The 24,469-nt window shown below is 46.1% G+C and overlaps 1 protein-coding gene and 1 non-coding gene across 4 annotated transcripts in view; one reads left to right on the top strand and one right to left on the bottom strand.

The window, feature by feature from the left end:
- LOC144150154 (uncharacterized) overlaps positions 1–24,469 on the bottom strand; it is a 92,150-nt gene that overhangs the window by 3,512 nt on the left and 64,169 nt on the right. For all 3 annotated transcript variants that reach the window (XM_077681995.1, XM_077681994.1, XM_077681996.1), the window contains exon 5: positions 21,463–21,513. In XM_077681995.1, the coding sequence (XP_077538121.1) occupies positions 21,463–21,513 (51 nt within the window). The remainder of the gene's footprint in view (positions 1–21,462; positions 21,514–24,469) is intronic.
- Trnat-ggu (transfer RNA threonine (anticodon GGU)) lies at positions 504–576 on the top strand. The gene has a single exon. It is a non-coding gene; the product is annotated as a tRNA-Thr (tRNA).

Here is a 24,469-nt window from a genome sequence, read left to right as displayed (position 1 = left end):
GACACCCTTCGCCGTCAATGTGGGCAACGGGGCCATTGGGCCTCCGGCCCAACATTGTGACCACCCATCCATCTGAAAAACCCGCTGGGGACTGAATCGGCCGCTTAAGCAGATAATCGCCAGTGAGGACCAACTCCAGAGTCCAAGATACTCCACTACGAGCCGCCTAACAACGTCAAGCAGCAAGGCTTTCCGAGGTTTTCTTGAGTGCCAACCCTTATTCTCCGTATTATTTCACGCAGCCCCTCATTTCCCATTTTCTGATTCGCTACATGCTTAGCGAGGGCCTCTGCTCTGGCAGTCTTGGTGCCAAAGGGAGCTTAAGAGGGTTCAACGCTGGTCGGCCACTCTCGACATGTCGTAGACACTCGAGTCACGGCTCGGGGGTTAAAAAGAAGGTCCCCTTCACCCCGAGTTGTCCGAGTGGCGCTGGCTACCACCCCAAGTGCAGGAAACAAAAATACCTTAACAGAAATACCCGAGAAAGGGCTGGGGTAACAGCCCCGCCGGTAGCGTAGTGGTTATCGCACCAGACCGGTATTCTGGAGGTCGTGGGTTCGGATCCCACCCGGCGGGCATTTTTCACCACTTTCTTTTTGACTCAAAAAATTCTTCATCTCTTTCTATGACCCACCACGACCTCCCCTTTGCTTTCCGAGGTTTTCTTGACTGCCAACCCTTATTTTCCGTCTTATTTCACGGAGCCCCTCATTTTCCATTTTCTGATTCGCTACATGCTTAGCGAGGGCCTCTGCTCTGGCAGTCTTGGTGCCAAAGGGAGCTTAAGAGGGTTCAACGCTGGTCGACCACTCTCGACATGTCGTAGACACTCGAGTCATGGCTCAGGGGTTAAAAAGAAGGTCCCCTTCACCCCGAGTAGTCCGAATGGCGCTGGCTGCCACCCCCAAGTGCAGGAAACAAAAATACCTTAACATAAATACCCTAGAAAGTGCTGGGGAAACAGCCCCGCCGGTAGCGTAGTGTTTATCGCACAAGACCGATATTCTGGAGGTCGTGGGTTTGGATTCCACCCGGCGGGCATTTTTTCACCACTTTCGTTTCGACTCAAAAAATTCTTCATCTCTTGTTATGACCCACCAAAACCTCTCCTTTGCTTTCCGAGGTTTTCTTGACTGCCAACCCTTTATATATATATATATATATATATATATATATATATATATATATATGTACACTAATGATAAAATGCTTGACTTACGGTTAAAATCAAACACAGTTTTTGCTGGCGGTTCTCCTGGAGGATTAGTCTTCTTCGGAGTTATCGCGGTACTCCGAAGAAGGCTGGTTCTCCAGACTAAACGTCAGTAAAAGGCTGTTTTTGTTTTTCATCGTGAGTCAACCATTTTCTCAAATATTTCATCTGGATCACCCAGAAGTTTTTTATACTACTTATAAATATTGTGAGCGTGAATAATGTGCTGAATAATGATGAAGGTGCTGAATAATAATGAATAATGTGCTGGGTACAGGCATCAGCCATCTGGAAAAGGTGCCCAATCTACCCGTGAGGGTATGCGTTCACAACGGTGTCAGCGGAAGAAGAAACACCGCAGGAGATGCGTTTGCACGTGATATGGGCCATCGTCTTAACGCTCAAATCTACGCTCGCTTCACCTCTAGCCCGTAAATAATTCCCCTAGACCCTAGACCTAGAAAATTTATTCTGTAGGATCAGGTAGATACCTGATCCTACACACTAAATTTTTTAACTTATGGTGCTAAAAGGGTGCACTCAACATTTTGCACCTTTTTTGCACCTTTTAGGGACCAAAACATTGCTCCGGCACCCAATCATGAGGGTGCCACAAATTAAGGGGTGTAACTCTTATTATTTTTACACCCTTTAGGTTCTAGAAGGGTGTACTGAACATTTTGCACCCTTTTTGCACCTTTCAAGCGCCCAAATATTGCCCGGGCACCCCATCTCGAGGGTGCCAAAATTCAGGGGTGTAATCAACAGTTTCAAAGGGTGCTACGACCGGTAAAGTGGTGCTAAAAAGTGTTTCTTCTCGATTGGGGTGTTACCACGGCGCCCTATCGTTAGAGTGCCTAAAAGAACGGTGTGTGAATGCAAGCATGCAAAATTGCACAAAAACAGGCTGAATGTTTAAACCGCACATTGGGCTATTTCACCTCCCGTTGAGAGGTTTAAATATGAACTATCCACATAGACCAGGGGGAAATGCTCTAAAATTGCTGTTCGTAAATTGCACAAAACGTGCTGAATGTTTAAATTCCACTCTGCACTAATCTACTTCTTCGAGTGTATGACAAGGTTTGTTTCGATGTCTGGGTGCACGGGAAGGGAAGGCTACAAAATGCCTCTTGTAGTCCTATAAATAAAACTTTTACGCGAGGCATCGGTGTCCTCAACGAAATCGAATTTACCTAAGAATTTGTTCCCGTAGTATTATGCGGTAACACAGCTGACGCGAATCTGCGGAGCGTTTGAATGAGGGTTTCGCATTTTATCGAATGGTTTTTTACTGTTGATCAAAATCTTGTCGCACGAATGGAAAATAAAAAATAAATGAAACAGTTTAAAACGGAAAATGAAGGCGCTTACGATGAGATCTCTCTTCGCCAAATCCAATATAATGCAGCAGCGAGATGGACGTTAAACAGGAAAAAAATCAGCCCTTGCTTATTACGAACTTCGACACAATAGCCCTCCCCTTCCCACTTTTTTTACAGCGTTTCACGGACCACAGGCACAACCTTGAACTGTGACCATTTCAAAATTCCGTCGCTCTCTGTTCCTCTTCTGTCCCAACAGTGCAATCATGCCCCCCCCCCCTTCTGACAACAGTCATTCTCTTCGCTCAGTGGAGTTATAACTTACTAGCAATCACAATTTTATTACATTATTATTGTTGGCGACCGTCAATAATTTGCACAAATGCAAGAAACAGATCACCTCGGTCTCTCCTGCACAAACAACGCTGGAGAACAAGTCAGATATCAAAAGAAAGAGAAACTCCCACCTCCCCTCGCGGGAACCCCTGTGTAGACGCGACGCATAGGCGGAGCGGCGAAGGGACCGCGTTTTATAGCGCGCATAACGTTGAGGGGACTGCGTAAGCCGGTCCCAGTCGATGACGACGTTGGCGTACTTGTAAAGCGGCATGGACTCTAGGTGTTCGAGCCAAGCGTGGATGTTGCTTCGCCGGAGAACGGCACACCGATTATATGCGCAGCGCGCCCGAAGGAGAGGAAACCGCGGAAGAGAGAGTACTGCACATGCGCCGGCCCCAGCGCGTCTGCCGCTGCTATGACGCAACGTACCGCGGCTATGACGCAACACAATCCAACACAATCCACTTTAATCCAATCCAATCCAAATCCAATCCAATCCAAATCCAATCCAATCCAAGCCAAGCCAAGCCAATCCAATCCAATCCAATCCAATCCAATCCAATGCCCCTCGCGAGAGAGTGTTCGCTATCGGAGAGGAGAGGGGGTGAGCGGCGGAGAGCGCGACTGGCGCGGCGAGGAGAATGGGGGAGGGGTGGACAACGCCGACGACAACGACGACGACGCCGGAGGGACAAGGCGAGTGAATCAGATGCTCTGCATCTAAAAACGAAAGTTGGGGGGGAAGCATGAAATGAGGTGCTAAATAAACAGGCGCCAAATAATACTACGATTACTTACATAAAAAACAACCAAATGCCATTGCAAAGTATTATCCTGCCATCTCCCGGACAAAAAGTCCAACAAGACTTTCTTGTTGGGCTGACAGCACGCCTGTGGGGCCAATAAGAAGTTCTGTCGGCACTCTATCGTCCCAATAGCTTAGTCTTCCAACAGGGAGTTTAACCTTGATGGCGTTTGTGGGGCCAATAAGAAGCTCTGTCGGCACTCTATCCCAACAGCGTAGTCTTCCAACAGAGAGTTTAACCGTGATGACGTTTAACGGCTCGCCAACACGATCAGTGAACGCCAACAGACGCCTTGTTCGTAATCAGCGGCACGAGCGCGCCATCAGACAGAACCGACAGACGCCCTGAAGGTGCTTTTTAGGGCCTAAACAGCGTGTATCTGTCTGGCATAGACCGTAGACGTCAACGTTTGTGTTCTGATTTTTCCCTTCAATAAGTAACAGTCAGACGGTCGATGACATAACGATGTGAAGATATGCTTTGGCTCATACCACGGCAAGCACAATCGTTTGTTGCTGCAGCCTCGGTTGCTCTTCGTTCACAACAAACTGAATCGGCTGTACAGCTTTCTTCGAGGGTGTGCATGCAGGGGTTTTATCTTCCTTTTTTGCGCAGGCCGCCGGGGGCGGTCGTGTAAAATCATTTTCGCTCGTCGCTGCCGTTCTGCCTACCTGTTTGCTGTACACGTCGCCGTTACCGCCTGCTTCGGTCGCTTTCTAATAATCTACATTTGTTACAAACTCGGAGGTTTTCGCACTATTAGCAGTCGTTTTACACGACGGGTTTGATGCACCTGACATGCCAGGAGTGACATCGCTTGTAGTATTAGCGCGACGTTGCTTGTCTGCAAGACGGTGCCGGACAAACAAGCGTTGTCAATGCATAATTCTAGCGGCACATTCCATTTCATTCGTGGCTACCGTGGCTTGCGCAAAAAGGTCGGGTTGACTGCGATAGCTTTTCTTGAGTCAAATAAGGGAGCTTTGGCTTAATCAAGCAATGCGGCCTCGTCTGCAAGACCGGTGGTTGAGAAACAAGCGTTAGGACAGCCAGAATTTCAAAAAGGCAGCATAAACTAGACATAAGCGACAATATTCGTTGACATTTTACGTAAGTATAGAGTTGTTTTAGGCACCCTACACCGCCTGCCGAGATAGCTGATCGGCAACGCGTCGGTTTACTGTTTTGAAGGCCAATGGTTCGACTCCTCGTCGAACCTCGCTGTTTTTTTTTAGTTGAGGGTTTCATTAGCTGTCTTTTTTAGGACCAGGGTAAGCGTCTGTTCTTTGCTTTCTATAACGCCGACATTTACCACCCTCTTCCTAAACCCAAAGTAGCTCGTTTTCTCGCACCTTCTCTCTTGAGAAGCCCGCCGTGAAAACAAAACCAAAACAACCGTCAAAACCTCTTTCAATATTAGTTTATATGTCAGTTACTTTGTGTGTATTCACTTTTGCGTTTAAAGACCTTAAATTTAGGTTATAAACACATTTCAGACTTTGAAAGCAGAAAGATAATTACCAATATTACAGTACTAACATAGAGTTAATACTACTGAGTACTAACACAATTTTCGTCAAACATACAGGTGCTGCATTTGAAGTGTGGCAACTATCTCTCACTTTTTGTGTGTTTTTTATGGCGTTTTGTGCCGAGTGGTTGCTGGCGTGATTTCATCAGTGATCTATTCCAAGCTTAAATTATAGTTATAAAAGCTTAATGGGTGATGTCTGCCCTTCCAACCTACGCCTGTGTTGAACATGGGGACCCCGGAAGAACGGTCGTCGCCGCGTAAAATACTGCGCGTCAAAAGTGAATGACGTTGCATCCGAACAAAGGGTGGTGTCCGCGAGATGAAGACGACAGTGAAGGAGAACTGTACGTTGGAAACATCGTTTTCGCTCGGGTAAGCACGCATTTTTTATTATTCTGTATTTGGTTGGAAGGAGTTCTGGTGTTTATGGGTAAGTGGTTTGCTAGACCCCCATCTCATTTGCTCTGAGAGGCTACGTTATTTAGCATACTTGCTTGGCGCCCCGTCCACCGTTTCCTCAGAAGTCAGCATCAATTTACGCTGAAGCTAGACCTTGGCTACGATGCTCGCGCTATAGTACACGGCTGCTAATAATTTCACATCACGCAAGGCTCTTTAACACCGGGGCGTTTGTTTATGTGTCTCTCAAACAGTGCCTTTGCGGTTGCAGATCGCAGTCGCAATTTCGCGTGAGTGGCACGACGCTGTGATTAGTCCTCCATCGTGAGTACCCGCGGTATACCAAGAAATAACATGAACAGGAAGTTCCCTGGAAGTGCATGCGTACACTTGATTCCGTGGCTGGCGTCTCGTAGGTGTTGTCAGGTCTCTTCCCCCCCCCTACCCGAATTCCGTGCAGTGCGCTTTGCAGCTATTGCGCTCGCGAGACCGGCTGCCGCCGTTGCGACCGTACTCCTCGCGGTCTTCGGGCCGCGATATGCGTGCCGTTCTCGTGAAGCTCGGCAACAGCAGAAGAGAAAAGGTTTAGGCGTGTTGGTTCATTGTCAGACGGAAAACAAGCGCTAAATAAAAACACAGGACGAGGAGTGGACGGGACAAGCGCTTGTCCCGTCCACTCCTCGTCCTGTGTTTTTATTTAGCGCTTGTTTTCCGCTTGGCAACAGTGTCGGGAAATTGCCGTACTCGCTCGCCAACGCGCCCCGACAGCGTAGGCGTCGACCGGGTGCTGGCGGAGTTGTGCTGGAAGAAAAGCAGGCAAGAGATGAGGACGCAGGAGGTGTAGTTAAACAGATGAGAATGTACAAAGTGCAAGGGGAGAAAATAGTATGCAAGGGCAGGAAACGGTGAGAGAGTTTGGCCAGCGCACCAGCGAGCGAGTACGGCAATTTCATGACGTCTGGCGTTGCCGAGCTTCACGAATCTGGCGCGAATATGACGACGCCCGTCTGAGAGTTCATAGAGGTATAGAATTCACATACGTGCAAATTGAAAGTGAAATGCGCGCATGGGGCCTCGCAGGGAGTTAGAATAGTCTCGGGGTAGTGGGGGAGATTTCACAACGCCTACGAGGCGCCTGCCGATTCCGTCTGAGTAGCTCTCGGGAAGTCTGTGACTTGATATCAGAGGCATATGTGTTGTTTAAATTAGTGCAGAAAATTGAGCGAATTCGCAAGTTCTCATTTTCGCTGAACCGCAGGCCATATAGAGACTAACAAGAAAGCTGTAGGCACTCACTCAACTCGATTTATATTGGAGAATTGAACGTGCAGATACAAGTCAGACATTGAAATGGAGGAGCCTCAACTATCACACACCAGTTCCGATTGAAAGCAAGGAATACAGATGAGCTCCTAGCATGCGTTCCATGCAAATTAGCTCAGCAGTGAGCTTTGCATATATCATGCATACCCCACTCACAGTACCTGCGGGTCTAATAAATACATTCTTACTGTGACCTAAATTTCACTTGGGGTGTTCCGGGAATGTTCTTATTAGTGCCTTGGAGGTTACGGTCTTTAAACGATTAAAAATTTACCTGATGTAAGCATTCGTGTTTTGTGTATGCTCTTCTTGTATTTCAACAAGTGTCAGCACACTCACAGATTATGCACCAGCAGGTGCTGCTGCTGGCTGTGCTGGGTCGGCTGCCTTCCAGTCCAGTTTCAAAGACTTTGCCAGGGCCTCCCTTGGCCAACCGCCTGCACCTGCTGTACCCAAGTACTGCCTGGCCTTTCGTTGGTGCTCCGTATGCTTTGCCGCCAGCAATGGTCATTCTTTCATCCATCATCTGGCCGCTTGGACCACCCGTTCAGAAGCCAGTGCATTTGCTCGACACATCGGTCCAGGCACTGCTGCCATATCGGTGCACCCACCGATTATGTACTTTTAGGTTAGTTATTGCACGTTGTGGAACCTGCCATGATGTATACCTGTTAGCAGTGCTGTGGCCTCTGAATATTTGAAACATTTTCATGAAGCAGTGCTGTGCGTTTGGAGCGTGTCATTTCTTAGCAGAGATATTGAAGAGAATCTGGGGCCGATGACTAAAGGGCAAGAAGAGAAATTGAACTGACTTTGAAGCAAGTATTTGTATTTAATCAAGCCAAGCAAACATTTAGGATCTTTCAATATGCTTTTGAACTTGCAATACAAACTGGTCTACTTCAGATCATACTGGTATTAATCATACTATACCGAAAAGTACATACCGCAGTCAGTAGAATTACGACAGTGCTTTTTTCGCAGTCTCTCATGATTGGAAGATAGTCGAGGTAGCACCAATCTTTAAATCAGGAGACGGTACCTCGCCATTAAATTTCCCTAACAAGCACCATATGCAAGGTCGGGAAACATTTCATCCACTCCCAGGTCGCTAATTATTTATAAAATCACAATGTCACATTCGAATATCACCACGGTTTTCACAAGGGTTACTTGAGAAACACAACTTTCAGGATTTGTTCACAATCTACATTGATCCATTGACGCAGGCTTACAAACTGCGGTAGTTCTTTTCGATTTTTCTAAAGCATGCAATCGCATTGCACACCACATACTACTTCTCAAACTTCACCCTAATGTCCTCGCTTGAGCGAAAGATTTTCATTCTTCTCAAATGCAGTTTACTTCTCCTAATAACTATATACTACTTTTGCTCGTGCCAGTTTGTTGTCCCCACCAGGCAGGTTGCTTGGTCCTGTCTATCTTCCATGTTGCATATCCTCCCATGTAGGTCTCTTTGCAGATGATGTTGTAATTTATCGCACAATTTCTTTCAACTACTACAGTCAATGCTTTCAATCTGATCTTAACACAATTAACTCCTGGTGCTGCAAATGGCTAATGTCGCTTATCTCTAAAACAAAGTGCATGACTTTAACGGTGGCAAGTCTCGAATTGTAAATACTTACTTCATTAACAACAGCCTGATTACCTCTTGAGACAAAGGTGTTTTGGTAGGCCGGTAGGGGAGTGGGGATTGCATGGTGGAATTCAAAAGGTACATCGATTGGGAAAATAAGACGTGTGATTAATATTTTCATTTGCCCTCCAAAACTCGCTTTATTTCATATGTTTAACCCACTGCAGTGGCTAGGGCGGTGTGCTGTTGAGGCGAATGTCGGTCAGATACCGCTTGGTGTGGCCGCTTTTCAGATGGAGGCAACACGTAAAGACGCCCGTGTTATGAGATTTCGGTGCGCACAAAAATACCCAGGTGGTCAAAATTAATGCGAAGCCTTCCCCTACAGTGCTCCCAATATCCCAAGTGTAGCTTTGGCGTGTTAAACCACCGTTTTTTTTCATGTTTTTTGTGTATTACCAGCTGCTGTAGCAGGTGCAACATAAAGGTAAAATTATACATAATGTTTCCAAGAGCTAAATATAAAGGCCATATTGAAGTGCGTTTATGGGTCTATCTCATAGCAGTAGTGAAAGGTTATATACTCTGGTGCAGGTTAAGAACGGCAATGGCTCATGTAGTGTAGTTCAGTGTTTGACGGAATGCCGTGTAGGCAGGTAAAAGCATTATTGCAATGATGAAACGTAAGTCACTGACCAAGTCAAGAAAGCCATTTAACGGTTTGGTGCTTGTTCACGGTGAGCCTGTGTCCTGGAAAACGAAGCTATATTCTGGGCATTACGCGGCGCAATGAGTTTGCATAGATATGGTGCAGATTCCCATTCATTATGTTGATAATGTTAGGCGTCGTCTGAACGATGAGGGACTCGAGCAGTAATCGAGAAGATAGATTGCACTCAGTTGTCGGTAATTTCGTCTTGTTCCAGTCGACCATGTGTCCCGTCCTCTTACGGTGCTCTGCCAGTGGATTTTTTTTTTGCATGGCCCTTGTTCACTTCGTTCCGGTGCTGCGTTATTCTTCTGTGCAGATTGCCCGTTTCGCCAATGTACACTGATTTGCATTCAGCGCATGGAATCTAATAAACAATACCCGGAAGCTTGGAGCATGAGAGGGGGTCTTTCACGCTGACAATATCAGAACGCAGCTTGCTAGTGGGCACATGTACGATATATGCACTGCGTTTCTTGAAAATGTGTGCGAGAGTTTCACTGATGTGTGGGACGTAGGTAATTGCTGCACGTTTTGATGCAGTCCTTGTGGCTGCCTAAAGCATTATATTCAGAAAATTGAAGAGGGCGACTAGCAGGAATCTGCATTGACATTAGCAGGCAGAAGCGTCCACAAGGCCTGTGTCAAAACGTGCTGCAATTCTCGTCCTACACATCAGTCAAGCTTTTGCACGCATTTTCAAGAAACACATTGTGCACATCGTGCACGTGCCCACTACCAAGCTATGTTCTGACACTGTCAGCGTGAAAGACCCCCTCTCACGCTTCAAGCTCCCAGGTGTTGTTTATGTTTTGAACGAAAAAAGTGCCATTTAAAGGTGACACCTCCTTCCTTGCCGATTTCTGATGCCTGATTGTTCAGTTTGTGAGGATACGTTTAGCAGATTGCTCATCTGTATTTGTGCTTGAGCAGTCAAACGCTGATGTTAGCACTGAAGTAGGTGAAAATTGTAGGTTGATTGTAGTTGTGTGCAGATTACCTACATTGTGTTAATTCGTAGAAAAGCAAAATTGAGGTAACCCTGCTAACTGTTCCGCATTGCAGCATTTTATTAGGCGAACGTTAAGGTGTTCAGCTGCTTGTTAAGGTGAAATAAGCAGTGGTACAAAAAGAAGAGCATCTACTAAACAGAAATATCTTCACAATCGCAGGATGCCAACGGTCCGCCTACCAACTTGTGTCCTGCATCGTTTCTGCTAGCTGGAGCGGCTCATGGAGCATTTTCCAGCTTCTCAAAGTTTGTGGTCAAGCACTCCTCCAAGTGAAAGATGCCGCAGAGGGATCTTTTGTTTTAATGCCACAATTTCACGTGCTCAGCAGCAAACTTACTCGTAAGGCTTTTTAAATATTCATCACCCAAGAGGGCATGTTACCTTCGTCTTCGGTGGAATGTGTCTGCAATGAGGTTATTTGTGACAGAAACAAGTGGACCACGTCGTGAGAGTCATTGAGGCCTTGTTGATTGTGCATGCTTCTGAAATGACATTTTCATTCGGCTGAATACTTTCCAAATATTATGATTTGTGAACAAATTATGGTAACAGTCATGATTAGTTGTACTACAATGCTGGAAGGAAATGCCAACATACGTTTTAAGCGTCTCTGATATTTCAGATCGTTGGCTGGTGAGCAATAAAACAAAACTGAAATTTTTTAAAAGTAAAATCAAATATTCGTTGTCACCAGTGCGTGACCATAGTAAAAGCTATCTAGTCACTAAATTTAGAATTAGACACGAAATGCCAAAAAAATAGGGAAATAAACTAGACAGCTCGCTACAATAAACCAATTCGTAAAATTCCTCAATGTCTATAAAGTAATGATTCAGGCGGGTTAGTTAAGGTGTCAGTGGGTTTAACACCCAACTTGCAGGGAAGCAGATGAGCTCGCAATATTAACATGTTTTTAGTGAAGACCGTCTTCCTTCATTAAGCTGCTTTGCACATTGATGCCAGTCTGATAAATGTAGTCCTGAATTTTTGTTATGATCAATGTTTGCATGGGAACCATATATTTTTATATGATGTCGCTGTGTATTTCTGAAACTGTATCTAGTCACCAATTCCAATTTGTTGTGGTCAGGTTTTTTCTACTAATTCGTAGCTTTTTTAACAATTATGGTATGTTTTGTGTGCCTAATAGAATGCCTCATTGCATGTTTGGCCTATGTAGTGTTGAAAGTGGATATTTTGCTTCAAATTGGAATGTCGGGCTAGCAACATGGTACTTCGCGTGCTGCTCAATTTCATTCATGCCATTATTTTTTATATTATTATTTAAAATTAAAAACTAACCAATTCGCTGTCGTTTTAATTTTGTCACCTGCTTTATTCTTTCTTTTGTTTTCAACTTTCTGTAAAGATTGACTGTCCATATTTTTATGATACCAAGGCGTTGGACTGGGCTAGCTGGTACATGTTTGAATGGATGAAAAACCAAAGGAAAACCCAGGACACAGAAGAGAACGACGGGACAAACTTGTGCCGTCATTCTGTTTTAACTGTTTCCTGTGTTTACCACTGGTTTTTTATGCATTCAAACATTTTTTATGAGTTTGTTGAACAGTGATTAGTTTAGGTGCTCAAACAATTTTTGGCTGCGAAGGCTCCCTGTAGCATTTATATAAGTGCTGTCTGCTCTTTTTTTGAGCCAATATCCCATCACCAGTCTTCATCAGGTGGTCTTATGTAGAAATGAAGTTGAAATAAATATTTGTTTGCATTGATTTACTTTTTTTGAAAGAATTTCTTGTTCATTCTTGTTTCTTTCAACCCTGTTTCAGAATCCTGCTTAAGGCATTTTCTCTGTTATTTTTTTTCACAACGAGGAAGGGTGCTCATCCTCGGTTCTTGCTGAAGCAGCAGTATCCATACTTCACACGTGAGCTCTGAACACACAGTAATTATGGTATGAAACATTCTACCAGCATAAGCTTGCTTTGTAGAGGACAGTGTAGATGTTAAAGCTCTTGACAGTGTAGCCCAATGTCTGGTGTAACGCGCAATTTCTACAACTTGAAAAAATTAATTTTGTGGCTATAATGTTTGAGATTATTTTAAAATGCACGTCAACTACTATTAAGAATCGCTGTCTAAATTGGCAGCCATTTTCCTGGTGGATACAGAAAGTGAAAAGCGCATGTGTAGAGATTTCAGTGCACCTTAAATTTGCTAAAGCTAATCCAGAGCCCTCCCTGTGGTGCACTTCATATCCCATGTACAGTTTTGCGTAAAAAGAGCTAAAATTTATGATCAATTTAAACTTACTTTAATGTTTTTAAATGCAAATATTCTAAATTTAAGCTGCCATATTTAGAGTAAAATATTTTGTAACAATTATATAGCTACCAAAGGTTTACAGAAAAGCTTTTGCTTTTTGTTATGCACCTTCTTATGAAAAGAAAAATGTTGTTAAGAAAGGCAGAAGAAACCCAAATATAGAAATTAGCAAACCCTAAAGCTGCGGATAGACTGAATATTTTGTAGAGAATCTTTTGCTGATTTCAGTTCTAGTCAACTCTAAAAAAGTCTATCGACGTAGAATGCTTGCCGTGAGGCACCTCGTAATACTAGCCAAAACTAATGGGTCCTGGCTGTTGGCTTTTCATTTGCAACAGTGACAAATGACCCCACATCCGCCGGCAGGGACATAATGCAAGGCACCATGCACAAGGTAGCCTCATGATAAAATAATGTTTTATGAACAATGACATTACATTTCAACCATGGGCTTCACCAGGAAACTTGTATGCATTGTTCTGTGATGTTTGCAGTTGTTGTTATTGCTATGTTGTGTCATTTAGTCTAAATGTATGCTTATAAAAAACTCCATATACCACCAAACCTTGCAAGTGCTGTACCATATGAATATTTTATTGTAAAGCAAAAAAAATAATGCAAACGAAAATAAATGGCTTGGGTACCCAACTTTTATAAGTAGATTATGAGCCGCAGTATGGAGAGAACTATATTATGAGCCGCAGTACGGAGGAAACTATACATTTCCCATTTGGTCTTCCTTCATATTGAACCTTCCTGCGCAGCTCAAGAATAAGGCACTAAACATTGCAGGTAGCTACCGTGATTGGAAGTTTGATGCAATACTGAGAAGCCAAGGGTTTTAAGGTTCAAGGAAGTTTTGTGTGGTTGAAGTGTTGCACACCTATTTACTTTCACTGCATAGCATGGTTAAGCTGTGCAGTGAAGCCCGAAGGATATGTACTGCAGTTCGGCAAAGTGAACATATAATTGGTTTTTCACGAAGTTTTGGATAATCAACTACCTCTAAAGTTATAACTCTGTATTGAGATGTGTCTCCTGACTCTTTAAATTGATGTTTTAACAATCGGTGACGCAAGTTCAAGAAAATTATCAGCGGACGTTGAGCTTCAATGGAATGTCTCACAGAACCGAGCTTGGTAAGCACGAATGTCTCATACCATATTCGTGTGTCATATTGTGCAATATGTGGTCTCACACCTGCTGCACCATTTGTGAACCGAGGATGACGCACCCTTTTTGTACCTCTTTTGGTGGGTGCTTTTGCAGAAGATGCTCCTACAGATTGGGGTGCTAAGTAGCACCCTAGGATACTTTTAGGTCGAAAAGGGTGTTATAAGGCACCTGTCTTCTGGGGTGCTTCACAAAGGGTGCTCCTGCGGCGACAGAATCCAACCACCCTAAAGGGTGTAAAATATTCAGTTTTTAGGGTGCTCCTGCGGCGACAACTTCGCAAGCGGACTCGATCCACGATTTCCCACGAGCCAAGTCAGTCTCCCGCTGCAGCGCAGGGCGCACCCGTTAGCTTCTCCGGCTGGTTGCGACCGCGGGATCCTACCAGGTTCAGCGGCCTGGACAACAGTGATATTCAAGACTGGCTGTTATCCTACGAACGCGTGAGTATGCAAAATCACTAGGACGACACAGCCGAACTGTCTAACGTCGGCTTCTACCTTGAAGAGCTGGCCAAGCTGTGGTATGGCAATAATGCACTGGGCATTACTACCTGGTCTGCCTTCCGCACCCGCTTTCCTGGAGCATTCGGCCGCCCTGCTGTACACAAGGAACGACTGCGTGTGGGAGGCCAGAAAGCTGGTAAAACGTTTACCAGCCATATTGAAGACGTTATTGACTTTCGTAAGCGCGTAGACACTTCGATGAGGGAAGCGGGCAAGATCAAGCCCATACGAAAAGAAGTAGACGATGACACCCTTCTAATGCTTATGGCCAAGGACCCCCAGACGATTTCTGAGGTCGTGAATTTGTGCCAAAGCTTTGACGAGTTGCGAAGGCAACAGGATCTCACCCCAGAAGGTTGCGCTCAGGCCGAACCTCTGTCGTGTTTGGATGCGAATTATGGAGACGACCCAGTGCTGTTCGGCCGAATAAACGCTTTCAACCGGGAAAAAGTCGCCCGCAAAGTCACCCTTCTTCCGCGTTGCCCGGAAACGTCGTCTACTCGGGACCCACGGCTCAGACATGTTATACAGAAGAGGTAGAAGAGGCACTTCCAACAACTCAGCATCATGCGCTGGTTACTGCCGCAATCATGTATGCCACAGGCGTGACAACGTCGTCACTAAAACCTGCTCCGTTTTTGCACCGGGCAATGCCACAGCAGCTAGCACTGTCTACTCAGCCTGTCGTACCCGCTCAGCCACCGCCACACCCTCTGACTATTGTGCCCAGACAACGACCTCCCTTTAGTAGCCCTTACCGTGCCAGTTCATGGCGTACGCACGACAGCCGATCGATCTGTTTCGCTTGCCGAATTCCTGGGCATGTCGCCCGTTATTGCCGCCGTCTCGTGCCGCTCCCGGAGAAGGCCCAGCAAGCTCCATATTACAGTCGCGCATGTGCCCCTTCGTATGTGCCGCAAACTATGTACCAAGTCCAATCTCACCTTCAATTGACCTCGTCGACATCCCATCGTTCTTGTACTTTCAACGACCGCCGCTCATCTTCCCCTCGTTGTCGCTCACTGTCGCCTATGTGACGCCTCCCTACCACGAAGGAGGAGGAAAACTAGCGGTCGCAGTCCCACAGTCAAGGACTGTGGCCTGCTCCCGTATTGTTTCCCTGTATTGCGCGTCCATTCCGGATAAAACTGTACTCTTTCGCCTTACGACGCCTTTCTCAAACCCGGGTGTCTTCCGCTGCTTCCCCCCAGCTAAATGTCCGCTATGGTGCAAGTGCCATGGTGGCCACGAATTCATCGACGATACCATGACCCCTCCTGCACGGTGCAGCACTCGGCTTTCTCGAGCTGGTCGATCCTCCGATCTTCATAAAAGTGCCTGATGATTTCTCCCACCTTCAGAACAACGAACTTAGTGTCTGTTAATGCGAGCTAGCCGAATTGTCGTACGATGTTTTCGGGAACTCCATTGGCATTAATTTAGACTTGACCCAGCAAGCACTCGTTATGAGGCTTCTTCGCCGATTTCAATCTTCTTTCGACTGTGCACAACGATCGCTGGGCCGGACGTCTGTTGTCACACACTCGGTTGACACTGGCTCACATGCTCCTCTTGACCAACGACTGTATCGTGTTTCGCCGGCGAAGCGTCGCACCATTGACGACAGGTGGCTGACATGGTGCAGTGCGGTGTAATTCGCTCCTCAACGATTCCGTGGGCGTTATTCGTGGTCCTTGTTCGAAAGAAGGATGGATCCATCCGGTTCTCCGTTGACTATCTTCGTTTGAACTCCAAAACGCGCAAAGACGTCCATCCTCTCCCGCGCATCGATGACGCCCTTGACTGCCTACAGGGAGCTAAATTTTTCTCAACCCTTGATTTGCGTTCTGGGCACTGCCGGGTTCCAATGGCAGAGTCTGTTCAAGAAAAAACGGCGTTTGATACCCCGGACGGCCTTTATGAATTTAATGTTATGCTGTTCGCGCTTTGCAACGCCCCTGCCACATTGGAATGCATGATGGGCAGCATTTTGCGGGACTAATTTTGAAGACGTGTCTTTGCTCTCTCGATGATGCCGTCGTCTTTTCTCCGGATTTCCAGACGCACCTTGTTCATTTTGAGCAAGATTTCACCTACCATACCAACGCCAGACTGCAGCTGAGCATAAAAAGTTCCATTTCGCGGCACTCCTGCTCACCATCCTGGGACACATCGCATCTACGGACGCCGTTCTTCCGGACGCAACCAAGCTTCAAGCGGTCGCTGAGTTTCCAAAGCCTGTCATGATGAAGGCACTTCGCACTTTTATCGGCTCGTGCTCCTGCTTCCGACGCTTTGTTACAAATTTTGTAGCATTATTTCGCCTTTAAAAAAGCTCCTGAGCAGTGACAGCAACCTCTCTGTGTGGTCGCCGTCTTGTGACGAAGCGATTGCAACCCTGCGTCGGCTTCTTGCATCCCCGCCTATACTGCGACATTTCGACCCGTCGGCGCCAACGGAGACCCACACGGAAGCTAGTGGGATTGGTCTCGGCGCCGGGCTCACCCAACGGAAGTCCGGTTTTGACGAGTACGTCATGGCGTACGCAAGCACCCTTACGAAAACTGAGTCAAAGTATATAGTTACTGAAAAAACCAAGGGCTCATCTCCCCGCGAGGGGGACTCGAGTAAATGCGTCGCATAGGGGGTGGGTGTATTGCGTTGACGTTTAGTGTTTGGGGACTTGGTGGTAGTGAATGCGTTGTTTTAGCAGCTTCTTGACGTAGTTTGAATGAGTCAAAGATATAAGGCGCGTTCGTAGCCTTCCATTCTGTGTCGGCTTTGTGGCGCAGTGGGTAGAGCACCATGTACCCTGCGTTCCGCCCGCAGGGTCGTGGAATCGAAACCAGGCGCCGGTAAGTATTATTTTTTATATAGTGTAGGGGGAGGGGTGTGGACCTGTTGTTGAGAGCGAGGAGGGTAGCGTGATGCGGTAGAGGAGGAGTGGGGGAGAAGGCGCACCTGGAACGGCTGTTGCGGACGCCGAGGCACGCCAACGCCGGGTGACATCGTGAGTTAAAGAAATGCTCTGCATTTAAAAGAGTGCTTGGCCATAATTTGTGCTCTTGGAAAATTTCGCCCGTACTTTTACGGCCGCCCATTTAATGTCGTCACAGAACATCACGCACTCTGTTGGCTGTCTTCCCTGAGAGATCCCTCTGGTGGTCTTGGTCGGTGGGCTTTTCGACTACAAGAGTACGACATTCGTGTCATTTATCATTCCGGCCGCAAGCACACTGATGCTGATGCCCTATCGCGCTCACCGGTGTCCGCTGCCGTTTCCTGTCTTGCCACCACTGATACTGCAGATGACCCGTCTTTGTCGTCCCTTGACGTCAATAACATGGCGGCTAAGCAAAAGCAAAGATCAGCGGTTTACTTCTATGATTGGCTCATTGTCTGCTACGGTGCATTGCTTGGAAGAGGAACGCGAGCTCTGCGCCGCAAGTATCACACTTCGCCCACCGTGACGAGTTGCTCTACCGGCCAACTACCTCTCCGACTGCCGGAAGTGGTTGTTGGTTATTCCTTGCCACTTGCGCGCCGACATATGACCTTCCTTAGATACGGGTCCAATTTGCGCTCATTCCAGCGTCCTGAAGACCTAGGAGCGGCTTCTCTTACGCTAGTATTGGCGCGGCGTGTAAAACGTCGTGCGCAAGTGCGTCGGCTCGTGTACAAAATATCAACGCTGAAAATCGCCGCCGGCTCGACTGACCGGCCCGTTGCAGCCTCTACCCACTCCAGCAAAGCCTTTCGAGCGCGTCGGCATCGATCTCTATGGCTCACTGCCTATTGCGACCGCCGGAAACCAATGAATTATAGACGCTGTGCACCACCTGACCCGGTATACGGAAACCGCAGCGCTACCTGATGCGACCGCACGAGACGTTGCCTGTTTTCTTCTCGGGCACTTTATTCTTTGGAACTGGTGCCTCGGGAAATCTTCAGTGACCGAGGACGGGAGTTCTTATCCGACGCTATTGAAGCCCTACTCGCTTAAGGGCACAGGGTAAGGCAAAATTTTGAAAAAATGACTTTTTGTTTTTCTTCGCAATTAGGGAAGTTCACTTCCATATTCACACTTGCCTTAAAAAGTCTTATTTCTCGCTAAAAAGCAGTTTTCCCGTAAGCATGTAGTGAGTGCGTACATCCTCTTAAGAATGTTCTCAGGGTTTATTGTCATTTTTTTTTCATCAAAAAACTTCCAGTTTCAGATCAAAATGTTTTCTGGAACCAGCTGTATTAAGAAATGGCATAGGAACCATTGCAGAGCTGATTTTTCAGTGAGGGCAATCCCAAGACCCTGTTACACGTTTTTTCCACATTTGCCCTTCGAAGCTGCGAACAAAAAAACATCTTTTTTGGGTTTCACACTCTAATGACTGTAACATTAGATGCTGTTCTTTTATTAAATGATGAAGCAACGCATGAGCCAGCATTTTGAAATCATTCAGACCAAAACCTGGAAGCAACACCACCATTAAGTCGCTTAAATAGGTTGACCACAAGCAAAATACTTTGTGAGGAGATCTGTACGATGGTGCACAAAATAGTCCAGGAAGGACAGACGACCGGGTAAAAAGCAAAAAAATGACTTTGGAAGTGATTAAGAAGCTGGTGGTTTTTAAATAAATGGCTCCAGTGGTGTTTTTGGCAAAAAAGTATTGTTTTAACCTCTTTTTTTACTTTAAACTCAATTATCTCAAAACAATGTTTTTTCTTACATAGGTACCATTATATCCTATATCATTCACGATAACGAGCTGATTTTTTCCCCCTGTCATCTACATAACGTTTCACACCTGCTGTACTAGAATTGAAAGTATACACGCAACAGTTTTTTCGTTACAGAATTTTTAATGCTAAAATAATGCCAAAATTTAAGTACTAACAGACAAAAAATTATAAAAAACTGAAATTTTTAAGGATGTTCATAATTCTAGTACAGTTAAAAGAGCACAAAATTTGAAAGAAAATGATATATACTTTATGTATATGCCTTTATTAGATGCCGAGAAAAATGTACCTCAAAATGGCCAAAAATGCATGGGAAGTATAGGGCTTACCCTGTGCCCTTAATGCCGAATTGTTTACCGTACAACTACGTCATACCATCCGCAAACAAATGGGCGCACGGAAAGCTTTATTCGTGGCCTTGAAGACATGCTGTCTATGTACGTGTCCTCCAACCAATCTAACTGGGACGTTGTGTAGCCCTTTGTCACGCCTGCCTACAATGAGGCGGCGCAGACCACCAAGAGGTTGTCCCATTTTTCTTGTACGGACGTGAGCCGTCCTACATGACTGAAACCATTCTTCCCTCCAATCCCGACCCCACAGAATTTACACCGGTTTCGGAGCTTGCGCGCCACGCCGAAGAATGCCGTTAATTCGCCCGTTCGTTTACCTCGGCAGATCAACAGCTTCAGAAATGTCGTGACTATTCCACCAAAGAGCTGACTAATGACACCGGCTCACCTGTGTGGCGGTCTGTTCTCTCTCCGAAGCTCGTAGCCAAGTAGCACGGACCGTATCAAGTTGTTGAACGCACATTGACGGCCAACTACCCCGTGGAACCAACCACGTCGACCCTGTATCTTTGTCGGCGCATACGTGAGATCGTCCGTGTGCAACCGCTGAAGCTTTTTAGATGCCGAGCATCTTATAGTCTGGGCATGTCCCGCGTCGGCGTCCGAACTCACACTGCGCATGCGCAACTCTCCTCCTTCCCTCTCTCCCACAGCTCCGCGATACTCCAGCCACTTCTTCTCTCGTACCAGCTGCGTGCCCTTCGCTTTCGCTTCTCCCGCATTCTCGCTTCTGCTTCTGCGACGCATGCTCGGCGCTTGCGCATCTCTCCTCCTCTCGTTTTCTCTCCTTCAACCTTGAATGTAAATCGGGTAGTGAGGTGAGCGCGTTCAGTTCAGCGCCTGCTGCGGTTGACTCCACCTCACTCCGTTCTTCCGATGAAGTGTGATGGAAGCAACAGTCCCGTCAGTTAGTGGGTTGGCGCAAGCAAGCGTCAGAACCACCCCACAACCAAATTCGACTACGAACCCAACGGAAACACAACGGAACCCCGAGATGCTCCGCATCTACTCAGCGTTCCCTTCGGGAATATGGAGTTAATTTTTTACGACCTTTTAGTGCTGTCGTCACATTAGCCGAGTCGCAGGGACGGCTCCTTTCCGACGGGGGACGAATGTAGCTAGAATAATAGACAGATGAGACCATCAGGGTATGTGCCGTCCGCAGGCACCAGCCATATGGAAAAGTTCTCCAATCTACCCGTGTGGGTATGCCCTTATGTCGGTGTCAGCGGAAGAAGAAGCTCCGAAGGAGACGCTTTTGCGCGTGATATCGGCCATCGTTCGTCTGCACGCTCAAATCTACGCTCGCTTCGCGTAGCGCCCGTAAATAAATCCCCTAGACCATCTACCTAAGCCTCGGCTATCTCCCTCACAATATATATATATACATATATAGAAAATAAGGGTTGGCAGTCAAGAAAACCTCGGTATATATATATATATATATATATATATATATATATATATATATATATATATATATGTTGTATATTTCACAGGGTAAGGATTTTAAAACAAAAAGAAAAGTTTATAAAGCCTTCAAACCTGTAAATTAAGTGTCTTTATGAGACTAAAAATGTCTAACTGAGGCGTAATGGTCCAAGAGTGAAAAGGGGAATGGGCAAAATACAAAAAATGCTTTAGGTAAAGTGCCAAAGCTGCATGGTGAAACTGAGTTACGCGAGATAGCAATGTACTTAATTACACCCGTCTTTTACCTTTAAATAAAATGCCATGCAAAACAGAGTTTTTCTACTTTGCCTACACCATGTTTACAGCCCCCTCGACCAGTACTTGAAGCGATGAAGTCGTGCCAGCATTTGGTAAATTCAGCTCCTGCGACTTTGCACAGGGCGATGAGCACGGGTCGCCAATGCGTTTGTTGTAGAATTCAAGTACTTCTTAAGCGTTATACGTTGAAACTGTGCCCCGTATACGTACAATATGCTACGCGGACACGTAATAACGCTGCATTACGACGTAGTCCTCCCGTACTTTTAGAGAACACTTTTTTTCGCGGGAGGTGTGGGCGCACACAGTAATTTGACTAACGCTCGTTTCTAATAAGAAAAGCTGCAGACTGAAATTATCTGTGCATTTCTCGAAGAACACTTTTTTTTTGTGCACACGTGGCAATACTCACTTCTACGATAGCAAATGCAAACATCAGCGTCGAGGTGACGGGGTCCATCATCTGAAAAAAGAGAATGAAAGAAATGTTGTGGGCGATTCCAAACAAAAACACAGCCTCGATCACAAAGTTGCCATGATTTCCGGGTACAGCGAATTCAGGGTACTTCTATACGAATCGAGCCTCACGAATGCTGCGCCGCCTACCGCCACTTCTCCGTGGCGTATACTTGGTCGGCGCAGCGTAGCTGGTAGGGGTAATGCAGTGATCTGGCTTTCTTTCGCTCCTTTTAGCCTTTCGCCCCTTAACAACTTGTTATGGTTACGTGTGTAAGAAAATAGTACGTACGTTTAGGGCAAACACAGCGCGTCTTGACGGAGTGCTCTAAAGCCAACAAGAGCTAATCGGGCCCGTGGTTCTGTTTACATTTTGTACCCTATTACGGGTGTGTGCTACGGCAGCAGCATACTGTCATCTCCGAAAACATAAGACAATTGAATTCTATTGTAACTCCGTTTATGCCTTCTACTCCAAAACAGTGAGAGGTGTCTTTCGTTTTCCGGCCCGGACAACAAATACGGCTTTGTTTCGGATGTATTCGTCGTTGAAACATATGATTTTAACATAGCTTGTGTCTGTAATGGCAATATAAGCCACTCGGAAATGTTAGGTATATTCCAAGGCCGCGCGTAGTTACATTATATGTGATGACTCATGCCTTCTAGCAGGAACCAAGCAGAGTTAATGAAACCACGGAAAAGTATATGGTCTGCAAGTCCAGAAGAAACAGAATAGCTCATTCGGGAATTTAAAAAAAACCAGTGCAATTTCGCAAATGCTACAGACGTTCGCCTCGTAGGGCTTGCCAGATTAACTAGATTAGAAATGCACTTTTATTTCGCAAGACATCGGGGGAGGGAAGGGGGACACTTAACTATTGTGTACAAATGCCGAGCGAACTGAAGGAATGAACGCCTTGGCAATCACACCGACATGCAGCGGTTTCACTTTCTGTTTTGTTTTTTTACTTCAACGACCAGCTGATTACTCGGCGTCGTATGTTTTTGAAGTATACACTGTTAGCTATTCCCAAGCGATAAAAAAGTGCCATTGGAAAAGTGCCATTGAGGAGGCGCTCTTATTTCAGTTTGTTCTAGATTCTGCAAGATGCCTGTGTCATTCGATGACATTTCGTTAAAGTCACGGACGCGGGTAAATCTATATGCCCGCCTGCGCTCTTCTTGCGGATGATCTATGCACGTTTACGAGCGCTGCTCTCGCGACAAAAAGACCCAGTATTAGATTTTTAAAGGAAAGCGTTCTAGCTCTACCAGACAAGGGTTCTATTGTGGCGTACGGGACAACAAACTCCCAACGCGGCGGAGGCGCTGGCAGAGGAGGGGGGAGAGGTGGGCGGAGGGTTTCCCGCATGGAGCACACTGTAGATGGCGCGGTGAATTTACCCACCGTTCCCCTCGCGGAAGTCCCTGCTCACCGGCGGTGACATTGGCGGTACGGCTTTGTCGTCTGCTTTGGCGACGGTAGTTTTTTGCCTGTTTTGGAGCATCTCCGCATCCACTGCGCACAGCTTGAATAACTTGTTCAACAGCACCTCCAGGGTAACGCTCACCCGACGAAAGTAAGTGGTCGTACGGAAAAAAATGCGTTAAGGATGGGTTTTCATGGCGAGAAAACAAAATGTAAAAACCCCATACAGACATCTGGCCGTTCGAGAAACGCTACCTTTTGCGCACTGCTTGCAACAAATGGGGCTCCGTTTTGTAAACTGGGGAATACCAATTCGGTAGTGTTTTAAAAGGTATTAAAAAAGGCTAAAGAGCGACGATAAATAGCGATTCCATAAGTTTCCTCAGCTTTCTCGCTATTATTAAACTTACTGAACTAACTAGTTTAAATCGGTAAAAATGAGAATGACGAAGCTCCCATGCCGAATTGTTTCGGTGTCTGCGCTTGTGATCCGCGGTGGTGTGACCCCAAGCTAGCACATAAGGATGGCTAGGTTCCGCTGTCTCACCCTCCGAAAGGCGCTCCTCTCCGTTTTCTCTCTCCCGACTAGCGGCCGAGCTACAGTGGCGGAGTCCGCCGCTGTAGCCTGGCCGTGCCCGACGCTGCTGCTGCGTTCCGGACACCGCTCCCATAAAGTCACTGAATGTTGTAAAATTTATGTCACACTGGCTTTCCCAAGGTAGTGATCAATATCTGTGGTATGATAGCGGCAAACATAACTGGCGTGCTGTCATCATGTCTGCCGTCATTACCGGTAGTGACATCTTATAGGCACAACTATACACCAAAACTAAAGACTTCACCTAGGCGCTTGTGTCGTGGCTACATAAGTTCATACAAGTATGCTTGGCTACTAACCGCATGACAGTCAGGGAAATACTCCGCTAAAACGTTTTTCACGGAATCTGAACAAAATATCCTAGCAGCCCAGAGACGCCACAGCAAGAAAACTGAAAAAATTTAAAATTTCTGCAATGGTGAACTACACGAAATTTTATTTCTTTGACAGCGCTCGAAAAAAGCTTTTACAGCGACGGTACTTTTGGGCCTGTTTTGGCGCAGCTTCGCGTCAATTGTGCGCTTCCTTTGCACGGCTTGATTAACTTGTTCGACAGCACCCGGACCCCACAAAATAAGTCGTCGTACTGCAATTATACGTTAGGATTGGTTTGCATTGAGGTAAATCAAAATGTACAGAAAACCTACAAACATCTGGCTGCTAGAGAAACGCTACGTTTTGCGCACTACTTGCCACGAATGGGCCTCTTTTAACTAAATTGGTGAAGGTTGTGTTTTATGAGGTATTGCAAATTGCGGAGGGAGCAACTGTTTGTGATAAACCGAGATTATAAATGTTCCCTCAGCTTTCTCGCCATTCTCAAACATACTAAACAAAGTAGTTGAAATCGTTATAAATGGCAATCACTAGCTCACATGCCGAATTCTTTTGGTGTCTTCACTTCTGCCGCGCTATGCTGTAGTCCCGAGCTAG

Source organism: Haemaphysalis longicornis, unplaced genomic scaffold (assembly GCF_048455015.1).
Source record: "Haemaphysalis longicornis isolate Haplotype H1 unplaced genomic scaffold, Haemaphysalis longicornis Haplotype H1 scaffold_8, whole genome shotgun sequence".
Lineage (NCBI taxonomy): Eukaryota > Metazoa > Arthropoda > Arachnida > Ixodida > Ixodidae > Haemaphysalis > Haemaphysalis longicornis.
Note: the sequence above shows the minus strand (reverse complement) of the source record. Positions and strands in the feature narration are given on the sequence as shown.